Source organism: Leguminivora glycinivorella, chromosome 3 (genome assembly GCF_023078275.1).
Source record: "Leguminivora glycinivorella isolate SPB_JAAS2020 chromosome 3, LegGlyc_1.1, whole genome shotgun sequence".
NCBI classification, from domain to species: Eukaryota; Metazoa; Arthropoda; class Insecta; order Lepidoptera; family Tortricidae; genus Leguminivora; species Leguminivora glycinivorella.
The window spans coordinates 14671988-14686828 of NC_062973.1; the positions used below are offsets into that span (position 1 = coordinate 14671988).

General features: G+C 39.0%; 1 protein-coding gene across 2 annotated transcripts in view; it reads left to right on the plus strand.

The window, feature by feature from the left end:
- Nucleotides 1–6163: 6163 nt before the first annotated feature.
- LOC125242564 (nuclear factor NF-kappa-B p105 subunit) overlaps nt 6164–14841 on the plus strand; it is a 47563-nt gene continuing 38885 nt past the window's right edge. For both annotated transcript variants that reach the window (XM_048151332.1, XM_048151333.1), the window contains exon 1: nt 6164–6623. In XM_048151332.1, the coding sequence (XP_048007289.1) occupies nt 6521–6623 (103 nt within the window). In that variant the 5' untranslated portion in view covers nt 6164–6520. The remainder of the gene's footprint in view (nt 6624–14841) is intronic.

Consider the following 14841-nt stretch of genomic DNA (forward strand, 5'->3'; position numbering starts at 1 on the left):
TAGTAAATCGTTTTGACAATTCTTAAAAAGACACTGAAACACTAGTAGGATGGTAGCCTATTGGATATTAGCCGGGTCCACACTGGCCAAACAGCGTCGCGAGGCAATGCCCCGCACGCAAATATTCCGTGTTCATGCGCGCACCATTTTGCTCGGTAAGATGGCGGCCCTCAGTCAGCTGTTCATAATAGTTCTGCCATTTTACCCTTCAGAATCACAGGAAACTGTTGCCACCTAAAAATCGATTTTTTGAACTTTAAAACTGTTGGCTGAAAAACTTGGGATTTACGGCTCAGCCACGACATTGGTCTAAGCGCGACAGCGGTGAGCGGCGGCCATACATTGGAGCGAGACACAGCGATGGGACTTTTCATTCACTCGTATGACTGCCGCTCGCCGCTGCCGCGCTTAGACCAATGTCGTGGCTGAGCCGTTAGGGTTAAGCTCTATTTAAGAAAATGAGTTTTCTACTGTGATCACGTAAGGACCAACATTTGAAGCGTTCAATAAGAGAAGAGACCAACCAATTTACTAAAATACAATCAGTTTAATTGACAATAAAGTAATCATTCCACATTTTATTGTTACTATTTTTTTAAATACCTAAGTAATTGTTAGATTTTTTTGAGAGAATGTATTTTGTGAATCTCTTATATTTGTTAAAAGTATACATTGTGCCTTGTTAGACTTTAAGGATTCAATAAACGTATGACGTTTATCTTTTGTTTTATTTTATTAATTTTATTATTTTTTCATTTATGTGTGTTTTGTGTGATGAGAACATATTATTTGTTCCTGAGTCATGTCATGGATGTTTTCTATGTATATAAGTATTTGTATATTATATATTATATCGTTGTCTGAGTACCTGCAACACAAGCCATCTCGAGCTTACCAATGGGGCTCAGCCAATCTGTGTAAGAATGTCCTTAATATTTATTTATTTTATTTACTTTTCATGCACACAATGTGGATAAAATGCAACATGTTTATTTATTTTCCCCTCACTACCTCGCAAACACGTGTTTTATCCTTTAATGTCAGCGGGTAAAAACGCATTTTATCCACTAGTGGGTAAAGTAATTTGACCTTGAATATTGTCAAATTAACTGCTTTAAAGTTTATAAAAGTAGGTGAATCTAGTAATGAAGATGATTTTACCACCTGTGGAACTACTGGAAGCAGTGATAAACGCATTTTTTGCGTTGTAGTTTCCTCGCTATAGTGAGGGGAAAAGTTTTGTGTTACACACGGGTGCAAATGTATTTTACTTCTCGTGTATTGAAAAACTCGCTAAGTTCAGGATTCTATTCTCGAACCACTCGCTTCGCTCGTGGTTCAACTATAGAATCCTTTCACTTGCTCGTTTTTCAATTCCACACTCGGCGTTAAAATACAACTTTGCCCCCTTGTATAACAATTAACTATTTTGAAGTATCAAGAGCGCCTTTACCAGTAAGTGTGATGGAAAGAAAAATACCTAACACTGTTCCTAGGAATTCTAGGATAGAAAAGTGTCACTAAATGTACATATTTTATAATACGTACAATTATTTTAGGATTACTAGGAAGTGTCTGACTTCCTTTTTTATTTTGATTGTTGAATCATCATGGCATTGGAAAAGTTCATACTCAAGGTCGGTTTGACATTGATATCATACAAAGGAATTAAATCATACAGGAAAACTATCTGCAAACACGCACTAATTGAACAATTTGATTTGGTTTATGATGCTTAGGTGTTAAGATCATTTTGCAAGCTTTGCCCTCTTAAAAACTACCTATCGGTTGCGACTTGCGACCATTTAAGATCTACATAACTGCCCAAAAAAGGAGTAGACCTCTATTGTTTTTAATCAGTTGTAAGCAAATTTACTAACATTTATTATTCAAGTCTCGTATTCTAGGAGAAGTAACTGGTGACCAAGAGCTTGCTAATCCCTTGAATAACGAGGCGGGGTGATATAGCGAGGAGTCGCCAGCATCCTTGGTACAACTCCTCAAGGGCCTAATTTAAATTCTAGCTTGCTGTTAAGTTTTTGTTCCTACTTCTAGATATATGTTAATGTATTGTTAGTTGACGCAGTTGTTTACATTGGTACAAAGGATATAATATAAGGCAGAGGGCCTACCGCGAAATTTAGTTTTTCCTTAATTGCTGGAATAAGCTGTCTATGTTGAAGGCTAGTCAAATATCCAAATTTCTCGCTTACCATGAGGACGATATTCGATGCGCGGATCCAGGGGGGGGGGGGGCGGGGTGACAGGGAGCCAGCCTAGGTTGGACCATACAAAAAGACCACGTGACCCCCCCACCCCCACCCGCCCTGGGCATGGAGCCGGATCCGCGCTTGAAATTCGTTTATATCTTTTCACCACACCAACTGATAAAGGCTTTCTTTGCTATTTGAAAACAGATAGCAAAATTTCATTTTATCCACAAGAGTGCAAAGTAATTTCATACAAATTTTAACTTGATGTCTAAAGCTGGGTGTTTGAATTCACGTATAAATGATGATTTTGAATCCTAAACGTTAAATAAATTGAAGTATTTTATTTATTTTGATGTTTTACAGTTCATAGTTCCATAGTGTAGTTGTGGTGAAAAATTTTGTGTTTCACTCGGTGGCAAAGTTTGTTTAACCTTCGTGCCTTGAAACCCTCGCAACGCTCAAGATTCCACGTTTTGAACCACTCGCTACGCTCGCGGTTCAATATTGGAATCTTTCGCTTGCTCGGGTATCAACACCACGCACGTGCGTGCGTGGCACGTGCGGTTAAACAACAACTTTGCCCCCTTGTAAAACAAATAACTATTATTAGTCTATAGCATAGCTAAACGATGATTTTTTTTACCAATATAACCTTTGTTAATATTGATAAATCATATAGAACACGTTTAAATAAGGATGTTTTGTTATATAAACTTTTTCTTTTCCATTAATATTTACTGAGATATTAGGCACTAGCACTTTAATAAAATTAACGCGTGTCTCGCAAACGGTCTAGGATACAAAATGACGACTTTTATATAGGTATAGGTTAGGTTCGTTAGATATCTTCAAACGGCCGAAGGCCAAACTGCACAGAATAGGAGCCCCGCGTAAGCGGGGCTCCGTCGATATCGCTTTCTGTCTCTGGCGCCTTAGTAATGCTACGGGAAAATTTTGCAACTTTGCACGACCACTCTAACTCCTAAATTAGTAGGTTTTTAAAAAAACTTTAATTTATAAAAGATGCTTATTTTAATGCATTCTTTCAATAAATAAGAACAAAAAAACGTGAAAAAAGTCCCAGAATCGGGCCCCTTTTGCTATACTCTGACTGCCCCTGTCTATACTATTTTTCTTTATCATTTATGAGTTGGAACTAGAGACGCATCGGATATTCGGTCACTATCCAGTATTAGGCCAATCCGGATAGATAAAAACTTCAGACCGACTATCCGTTATCCAGCCAAACGCCAAACCACTATCTGGTACATCTCTACTTGAAATCCTCCCAACGCTCAAGATTTCATTTTTGCAACCACTGGCTACGCTCGCGGTCCAATAATGGATTCTTTCACTTGCTCGGATATCAATACCCTTGAAAAACAGAAAATAAGCTTTAGAACAGTAGTATGTGTCACATCACATAAGTAGCATATGTATAGTAGCAGTATTATGAAATATTAATTACCTACATTAACTATATATGCAAATGATTATCTTTATTTTCGTCAATCATCAGAATAATTAATTAATTTATCTTTTTCTAATACTTAGGTCAACAGTGTTCATCATGCACCGACGGCGGGCTCGGGGGTTTTCGTGACTCACTCGGCAGGTTCTTCCCCGGCCGTATTACGTCACTAAAATGCAAAACGTTTGGCAGTACAGGTGTTGCCAGATTAAACGTTATCGTAACATTTATTTTATTTCTGTTTAAAATTTGTTAAAGGTTACAAAATAGGAAACGTGTTTTATGAACTATGATTTTGTGATTGGGCATATAATTTGAGACAAATAACATTCTTTCGCATTTTAGTAAAATTAGAGAGAAAAGCAGTGAAAATCAAACATGTTTCTATCTTTTTAAACAACACTGAATACACTGAGTGCATCCATGGCTATTTGGAAGTAATCGATATAATGGTTTTGATTTTTGTGGTGCGGGTGCGTGTACATTAAGTGTACAAGTGTAAGGTGCCTTTGTTTTAGGTTTATACCTATTATTGTAATTGATAGGAAGTTTACTCAAAATTTGTGTACTGTGTAATAGGCTAGTTTCCTATACTTAAAATAAAATATTTTATGTCGTGCACGAAATTAAGCACCACATAATTAGAAGAAAAACATGGACAGTAGTTATGTTTAAACATAATTTCTATTTAATAAGTCAAAGAGAAAGATATAAAGTAGATGTATTGACCGTGACGTCACTCCTCAGTATTTTATAGTATTTCGTCCATACAAGCAAATCGTTTTGACAGTTCTTAAAAAGAAGCTGATTTGACTAGTAGGAAACTAGCCTATTGGACATTATAATAAAATTAGTTTTTGTAATTTTATGGCAAGAGTTAGTAAACTTCTAAAACTATCAGTGAAGCAAGAAGATTCATACTTCAAGGGAACAATGAAAATAAACACAAACGTTCTGCAAGATCGATCAGATAATTCTGGTAGGTATGTCAACATTTTGCGATAAACAATCACTCAATCGGACCATAATAATCGACATCAATTATGTAAGGTCATTATCGTCTGCGTTATTTTTGTTTGTAAAATCAAAAAAAAATAAACAAAGAAAATTAAAGCAGGAGAAAAAGTAAGTAGGTACATACCTATGTGTATATTATTCTTTAAAGTTCTTGTTACTAGGTTTTATTTTACAATATCTGGGCGACCGACCTTAGCTCAGTTCTATTTTATTATATCACGTCTTTGATAAAAAAAAAATCTCTTATAAATACAAAAAAAATACTTTGTTTCTGGCCAAGATTCGAAACCCTGACGTGCCTGCGAACATTAACGACTATATTTTGCGTTTACCAACGCGAATGAGAAACTCATGAATATTCGATAATTATTTATATATTAAGGCTAAGCTAGATCGATTTCTTACCCCCGAAAATCCCCACATAACAAATTTCAGCGAAATCGTTAGAGCGGTTTCCGAGATTATCGGTATAATCCATACTAATATTATAAATTGGAAAGCGTGTGTGTCTGTTTATTTGTCCGTCTTTCACGGCTAAACGGAGCGACGAATTGACGTGATTTTTTAAGTGGAGATAGTTGAAAGGATGGAAAGTGACATAGGCTACTTTTTGTCTCTTATCTATACTTTTTATCTTTCCCAGGAAAAAGATAGTTATATATATATAAAATAAATATACAAGAATTGCTCGTTTAAAGGTATAAGATACATGGATAAAAATAACGTTTTAACTCCAACCTGGTGTATCACTGACCTAAAGTCAGTAGGTAAGGTAGGTAGGTCAAAACTATTTTCAATCTTTTGACTAGGTAATTGCAAGAACAAGAAGTAGTCAAACTCGAATAGAATCAAAGGTCTAAGCTAACTTTGCATTGATTTAAGCAGAGCAAAGTTAAATCTATCATACTCGTATGACTCTTTAATCGCCATTTTTTGACAGAAATTCCATTTTATTGATGATATTATTTTCATTTTGTCAGTGCAAATTTAATGCTCCCCCGATGGGTTAGATGTCTTTCCTCCCATGCCATGGGTGGCATAGAAGTTGCCTGTTGGTGTATAATATACTTGTTAGCGAATGGGCTAGTAATTTGTCATTAGTAATATTTAATACAATGATTTGGAAAAAAAAAACCTTTATTGTTACTAAAGAAAGACTATGCAGGACTTTTCTTTTACTATTTTTCGTGAAAAAAGCACACAATCAATTAATCTGTATGGATAATGAAAGTGTTTCAATATGATCTCAGAATCAACATACAACAACAACAACATACAATCACGCCTGTATCCCATAAAGGGGTAGTCAGAGCACATGAAACTATTAAAGCTTCAGTGCCACTCTTGGCAAGTAAGGGGTTGAAAGACATTTTCTTTTCAAACTGTGACATCAGAATCAAAAAGAAGAAAACTTGCGTATTAGTGGCAATTAAGCTGGCAACACTATTAGTTGCTTCTGTCAATGTCAGAGAACTCACAGATTTTGCAGCTGTGTGTTTTGCATTATTTTTATTTTATTTCGTCTCTTATTTTGATCAGAAGCGGTAGTGTTATGCCAAGGAAACAATTTAACAGTGAATGATTTATCGTTTAAATCAATCAGCACATTATGAGTTCCATCAAACTAGAACTGAAATGATTTTCTTATAGTGAAGTTTTCTTTCGGATTTTCCGTATACTTTTTCGCTCTGACGAATGTTAGTACTGTATGTTAGAGTGAGAAGTGGAGTATCAAGTAATAATTGCAACGTTTAAGTTGTAAAATGTCAACAAGTGAGCACGACAGTTGAGCGAGGCGGCATCGTCGCCGCTCTCGTACATGGGGTCCCCGCATCGCTCGCCATGCCAGCAGGTGCCTCAGCTGGCCAATGTGTTCACAGAACTTACGTGTACCGAATTCAATGGTTACAACGGGATGAAAGGTAAATACTAAGCTGTTACACTTGTTTTGGTGATAACATAATATTTTGATGGCGCGTTAATTTAAGATTTGTAACACAATACTATGAAACTGGACTTACTCTAGCAAGGTTACCATTAAAGTCATGGGCAACCTGATTGTAAGTGGTAGTTGTAGCCTTTGGCTGCCTATGGTTATGATTAGAGATGGGCCGAATATGAATATTCTGGCTTAGAGTTAAAAACTTTTCAATGATTGGTAATGGATACTAAAGGCTCTTTGTTCCTATAATTTAGTGCATAAGAAAATTTAGGTTTTTCTTTCTTAGGGACCGGCCACATCAGAGCGTCGCATGTCTCGGGGCGCGCAACGGACGTCTGCGCCACGCCGCCTCAGTGTAATTCAAAAAACGTCTCCTCAGTACATTTTGTATAGGAAGGACGTAAGACGCGCCGCCAAGCGGCGCGGCGCGCGCCACGCCGCCGCCACGCCACCTGGGGCGCGTCTTACGTCCTTCCTATTATTGTAGGCACTTATATTATAACACAATTTATAACTCTCTTTCGGGGTTCCTTAGAATGCTGAAATAGGATGTCATTATCCGATGAATTACGAAACAAAACAACTTACGCTATTTATTTACTTTGTTTATTTGGTTAATATTCGGCAACGTAACCGGACTATTGGGCCGAATATGAACATTGAAAAACTTGCCGAATATGCCAAAAACTGAATATTTACCGAAACCATCTCTAGTTTTGATTATTAATCATATAATCATACTACTGTTTATCTACTGTTTGGTATGTTCTAAATCTTGACCCAATATCTCTTAGCATGTGTTGAAAATATTGTTGCAGATATATTTTTCATAATAACAATTTTGTTATAAATGGAAACCTTCAACAGATCAAAATCCTTTATGTTGAAATTTAGCTAAAAATAACAGTTCTGATAACACATGCATTATGCACTTACACAGACTGCCTACTATTGCTATCCAATTAAGTATTTAATCAAAAACAATACAAATCAATTCTTGCAATATTTTTTTTATATTGAACCCTTTAAAAATCATAAAAATATACATATAATAATTCTAAATAATGGTTCTAATAGCCTTATAATGTAATAAAAGATAAATGAATATGAATGATGCAATATGTCAATTAAAGAGTTTGCTGCGGCAATTAAGTTAACTCGCAATTACCCACACTTTGTATAAGATCTTTTGGCTGGTACGGCAGCAAATATGGTAAATGCATATTACCCTTACCAAGTTACAATGAAGTGAACAGCGTTATCAGCATGGTCTTGAAATCACTAGTGTTCTAGACCATTTGGTTATACACCCTGTTTTTATTGAAGGTAGGTTAACTTTAAAGGAAGGTTCTTTAGATCAAATACAATTAATTTCTCTAAGAAACTAGTGTCTTAACTCTTACGGTTATTGAGTTATTAAAAATATATAACTAATTACTGAACATGTGTGTGACAGCCTTTACCACTTCCTAATGTTATTTGTTTTGACATGTGCTGTCAATCACTTGACACTAACTTGAATATTATTCTTAAGGGTCTCTCACACTAATTAATTCATTTCTTATGTATGAAAACGATGAAAAAATTTTTTTGATTAATTAACTAAAAGTGATATACAGCATGGTTTGTTCCTGATAACGAAACTAACGACGTGTCGAATTTAACGGAAAAACAAAAAACATGGTTTAATATGGAATTTTCAAAACACCACTTGTAATTTTTCACTTCATTATATCTATTTGTTGTTTATAACCTGAGGTTGCAGATTCAGTTCTGAGAATATAAGCTATATAACTGATAAGATGGCTGCTACATAAAGCATATCACTAGCTGTACAGAGTTATAGCCAACCATGGTTCTTATCAGTATGGAATGTTTGAAATTTTAACTTGCTCTCAGCGCTAACTTGTTCTCAATATACATAGAGTTTCACATAGTTACATCAGACTATAGCATATTACTGAGTTGCAATGCAAATTTATAGATTTACTGATGAAAAAATCTTTAGATTGACTGCACTTGAATGCAGATGCACTAACATGCACTAGGGAGGTTTGGAAATATAAATAAAATATCAAATGTCATTCTGAATTATACCTACTTTTCCTACTTTAGTAGAAAAAAAGCTTGGGTTAGATAAATACCTTCAGTTTTTAGCGCGGATAATCTCAGTAACCGTTAGCACTAGAAAGCTGAAATTTGGTACCAATATGTATGTCGGAGGCTTGAATAAAGCCTCAATAAAGAAATATACCAAAATATTTTAAAGAATGCAGTGCAGTTGACTGCGATACTTTCCAATTCAAATCTAACTGACGGTTCCTCTCAGGATGCCAACTCACCACCGCTGTCATTACTGTCATCTGAACCAGCCAGGAACTAATCCACTTAACAGCTGTTCGGGTCATATAAACAGACGCTGTATCGTAGGGCTTCCAATACCGGGATCCCGGTATCTCGGGATCCCGGAATCCCGCCTTTTTTTGGGCATATTTCAATACCGGTATTTAATTTAGCAATACCGGGATCCCGGTATTTTTAGAAACTAACAAATTATGCCAAATGAACGTAAATTACTCATCAAAAACGTTAAATTTCTGCATCACGATTGTCACTAGACACGTAAATCTTGCTTCTTGCTCTCGTTTCTCGATTTGACACATTCTCTGTTTGGTGTTTTTGCAATATTTGTATGAAAATGATAGTTTTTTCGATGATTACCTAGATAAAGAATTAAAGATACGTGTCAAAAGCATTCATTGAGGACGGTCTGCAGCGAACATTTTTTGACACATTTGTCGCACTTGTGAATTTGCACGTAAGTGTGACAGAGAAGCAACACGTCAAACGTAGTTGCAACAGGCCACAGATCCTCTGTAAACAAATCGCCTTGATGCATCTATATCATAGATATAACTTTTCAAAAAATTGGTTAATGCATACGAACTAACGTATACCGTAGCTACTCTGGCTCAAAACTTTGCCGTAACATTCCCTATAGTAACGAAATTGGGAACTCACTACTCAACTATCAAAATGAAGAAAATTACTTTTCTTATCCGTAAATTAAGTGTTCCTATTCTGCGAAGTAATCTTTTTGATTTTGATTATCATGGATTTCCGCAAAGTAATGTGTGATTCCATAGATTATTTCTTAATGTGATTTTTAATAATCTATTTCGGACAATTTAACTTTCTTGGCTAATTGTTCAATGATTTGGCGGATTTATTTTATTAGTGCTTTAGCGCCTCTAGCGCTACGAAAAACAAAAATACCACTAAATTGTACCACAGATATTGATTACGATGTGTTTCCAAAAAAAATCATCTATGTTCTAATTTCAAAAGTCAATGATTAAACTATAGAGTGTGTGTAATCGAAAAATGCTCTTAATGCTTGTTATTTGATCACTTTGTGATATTATAGTTAAATCTACAGTACAATTACATCATTAACACTTACTATAAAATGTAACACAGCATGAATGAGACACAGCTTCCTAGTATCACAGGCATACTAAAGAAGAGGCGACTGAGGTGGCTCGGGCATGTGTATCGAATGGAGCGGATTCGTTTGCCACGTTAAATCCTGCTGGGAGAGGTTGCAGATGCAAAGAGACCGGTCGGACGGCCAATGCTGCGCTTTAAAGATTGCGTGAAGCGTGACATGGTCACATTTGATATTCCATGCAACCAGTGGCAACGACTGGCCGAAGACCGACCCACGTGGCGCCGTGTTGTCCATGACGGTCAATCCAAGCACGCCAATGCCTGGTTCTCCTCCTTGAATGATAAACGCATGAGGCGTCACGAGCAGGCCTCTAACCCCCGCCCATCTGGGGGAGCATACACCTGCCGTGTGTGCGCACGAGGGATCCTCTCTCGAATTGGGCTATAGAGCCACGAACGTAAGTGTCGCAAGGATGCTGCTTGAATCGTCTATGGACTGTTATTATTAAAATGTAAAAGGTTCTATTCCGCACGAGCTTAAAGAGATCGATTTGGCAGAAAACATGGTTTGCTTTGGCCGCGTCTTCTTGCAAAATGTCCGATCTAGCGGCGATATCTAACTTACAGAATCACCTGAGTAGAGATCTGGCGCTATTTCCCGCTTGCTTTTACACTGTGTCCTCAGTCCCACTCATAACAAAAATATAGAGCACAGGGCGTAGCCCTTTGATCTATGTATACTTAAAAACAATAAAAGTTGAACCGACTTGGCCACATAAGTTTGCGAACCGTTTTGGGTTGAAATCGAAACTTTTTAAGTTGGAAATGTAATCGATTTGACCTATTTGTAAGTCGAATTGGCAAGATTCCGCTGTAGTATACACGCATGAAAACTAACAAACGAAATTTTGAAAAAAATTGTTATTTTAAGCAAATTACTTGGTTTTTATATTTTTCCGATTTCAATACCGGGATCCCGGGATCCCGGTATTGAAATCGCCAATACCGGAATGAATACCGGTATTGGATAAGGTCCGGTATTTGGAAGCCCTACTGTATCGCAGTCAAACACACTCAAGCATAGACTACTTCTATACTCGGCATTCCATTATACGCAGCCGTCACGCTGCGACACGGCCATTCTGACCTTCCACACGTCCGCGTGTGAGGAATACGATCAGGACCACGGAAGTAAGAACGTTACGTACAGAAGCAAACGTCCGCTCGGTTATCCTGACCATAATCATACATACAAAAGCCAAAACAAGTTCGCAATTATCATCTACCAATGACTAATGAAAATGAAACCATACCCATACGGCACACAGCCCACATTGCGTAACCCGCAATGTGCTTCATTGGCTAACCACCAACGGGAAACTCACGGCACACAGCCCACATTGCGTAACCCGCAATGCGCTTCATTGGCTAACCACCAACGGAAAACTCACGGCACACAGCCCACATTGCGTAACCCGCAATGCGCTTCATTGGTTAACCACCAACGGGAAACTCACGGCACACAGCCCACATTGCGTAACCCGCAATGCGCTTCATTGGCTAACCACCAACGGAAAACTCACGGCACACAGCCCACATTGCGTAACCCGCAATGCGCTTCATTGGCTAACCACCAACGGAAAACTCACGGCACACAGCCCACATTGCGTAACCCGCAATGCGCTTCATTGGCTAACCACCAACGGAAAACTCACGGCACACAGCCCACATTGCGTAACCCGCAATGCGCTTCATTGGCTAACCACCAACGGGAAACTCACGGCACAAATGATCAAATGAAGGTACAGGAACATTGTTGAAGTACTCATTGCGAACTTGATTCAGCCTATGCTTCATCAGTATCATCACCATCTAGATTAGTTGAATGTGGTATTTTGTCATTTTTAACTAATGTAGGGATGTTATTGTTGGTAAGGCCAATTAATTAATTAATTTATTTATTTATTTATTGGTAAACATGATTACATGACTTTACAGCTAACCATTGCGTCACATATCTTAGGCTGACATAACAAGAAAAACAAAGTAGACATATACATTTACAATAATAGGCATACACCTAACAGACATTTTATATAGGAACAGTTGAACACCTCGCATCCATCGCCTCACACAATCTCAAGCATTCACTACATATTGCCGCCCATCGCCACGCAAACAAGTCGCACTCAGGTGTCGATGTCAGGAGCGCATTGAGCTGTGAGAGGGCGCGGGGCAGCGGCGAGTTCCTGTACGATACGGTACGCGCCGGCGGCACGGCCAACAGGTCGCGTCGTCGCGGCCTGAGTGCTATCCTCGGAACATCAGGAACAAACAGTCGTACGAGACGCTCTACAAGCTCGGGACAGTCTGACTCACCACGTAGAGCTCGACATGCTGTGATCATCAGCTGAAAATTCCGCCTCACCTCCAAGGAGTTATACCCAAGAGAGCCAAGGAGATACTTGGTCGGGTAGAGATACGGGTAGAATCCGAAAACTTTTTTAAAAAGGAACCTTAAAAATGCTTTCTGCACCTTCTCAAGTAATAAGGCATAAGTCGATTCGTAGGGGTTCCATACGATCGACGAGGTCTCTAATTTACTCCTTACCAAGGCATTGTAAACTATTTTTATGGCCAATGGGTCTTGAAAACAGCGTAGGTTTCGGATTACAAAACCCAGCCTTCGGAAACAGCTCGTCGCAAGAGCAGAAATATGGTCGTGAAAAGTGAGCCGCGTATCAAACACAACGCCCAGGTCCTTGACAGAGAAGACACGATTTATCGGCTCTGACCCTAATATATATTGAAAATATAGAGCGGTATGTGAGCGGGTAAATGTACACACGCAGCACTTGGCTGGGTTAAAATGAAGTTTGTTCTCCATACTCCACCGAAATACCAAGTCGATGTCATTCTGCAACGTCTCGCAATCGGCTCTTTGCTCCACGCCGTATACCAACTTGAGGTCATCAGCATATAAGAGACATTGAGCCGCCCGAAGAACCGACTTGAGATCGTTGATCATGATACCAAAAAGCAGAGGCCCTAATATGGAGCCTTGACTGACACCAGACCGGGTATGGTAAGGAGTCGAGACAAAACAACCATGTCGGACGAACTGCTGTCGATCGCGCAGATAGCTGGCAAAAAAGGTCAACAATTTGTGAGAGAAACCAATTTTGTCCAGCTTTGCAAGCAGCACGTCGTTATCCACGCGATCAAAAGCTTTTGCGAAATCAAAATAGAGGACATCGACTTGTATACCTCTATCAAGATGAGCAGCAATATTGTCCGTTAGTATCAACAGATTCGTATTGACTGAGCGACTAGGCCGAAAGCCATGCTGCGCTTCACACAGGAAGGGTCGAACCTGTGAAGACAGAGTTCGGTGAAGTATGGCCTCAAACAACTTGCCAAGGGTGGGAAGAACGGCGATTGGTCTATAATTCTCAACCACGGAAGTGTCACTCGCTTTCGGGATCGGTCTCACCCTAGACACCTTCCAACATCGAGGATATGATCCAGAAGATAGCGCCAGGTTGAATATATATTGTATCGGCATCTTCAAGAAATCCATACAGCCCTTTACAATATACGCCGGTAAGTTGTCGGGTCCAACAGAGCTATTGGCCTTGAGGCGTTTTATCCCAACTTCAACCTCTCGCAATGAAATTGATTTGATATCAATGCAGTCGCCAGTAGGCTCACGATAGGCATTTTCTATCAAGCGTGGGTCAAGAAGCGGAACAGTAGGCAGAAAAACTTCTGAAAAATGGTTGGCGAAAGCACTGGCCACATCCCTACCGACAAATTGTTCGTCTTTAAACTTTATGTGGGACACAAAACCACCATTTGTTTTAAGACTGCCTACGTGCTCCCAGAAAGCGCGAGGATTGGCTTTAACTGTGCTTTGGATATGTCCAATATAACTATCGTAAGCAGACGCTAGACACTCTTTCACCTTAGACCTCAATATTGAAAACTGTTTGTAGACGTCTATATCCCGTGTAGCCTTCCATTTTCGGTGCAGTTTACTTTTTTGCTTTATATCAGCGATCAGGTCGGCCGTAAACCACACAGGATATCGTCTACTTGAACTGGTCGGCCGTTTCCGTTTAGGTACACTGAGATCAAATATATCATATAATATATTGTAAAATGTGTCCACAGCGACGTCGACATTGTCAGCACTGAGGACTTCCTGCCAACTTATTTCTGAAACTAATTTGTACAGGAGCTCAAAATTACCCCTAGTAAAGTTCCAGTCCCGACACATGTCCACATTGCTGGGATCCAATCGACCTGCAGCCGGTCGACGCGAACAGTCTCCCACAGGAATTGAGATATCCAATGGAGGATGGTACGCATCAGATCTTAGGACCAATCCCTCGCCTGCCGCCTTGGAAACCTCAGCACCAGTAATGCGCTCAGACACCAACACGACATCTAGCTTACTACCATGTACATTCGTCACTTCGTTCATATCAATCAGACCACAAACAGATACAAAATAACAATAATAACTAAGGACACTCCGGGACGCATACACTGGGTTCAAGTTCAAGTCGCCAATCACAAGCACTGCACCCGTAAGAGTGTCAATAACCGACTCCACTTTCTCAAACCACCGCATATAAGTTTCCTCTGAAGCACTGGGAGGAATGTACACGACACATATATGAAACACACTCTGACCCGCCACAAGTGTGACCCACATGTCCTCGCCGTTCGGCGTCTCAAGTTCC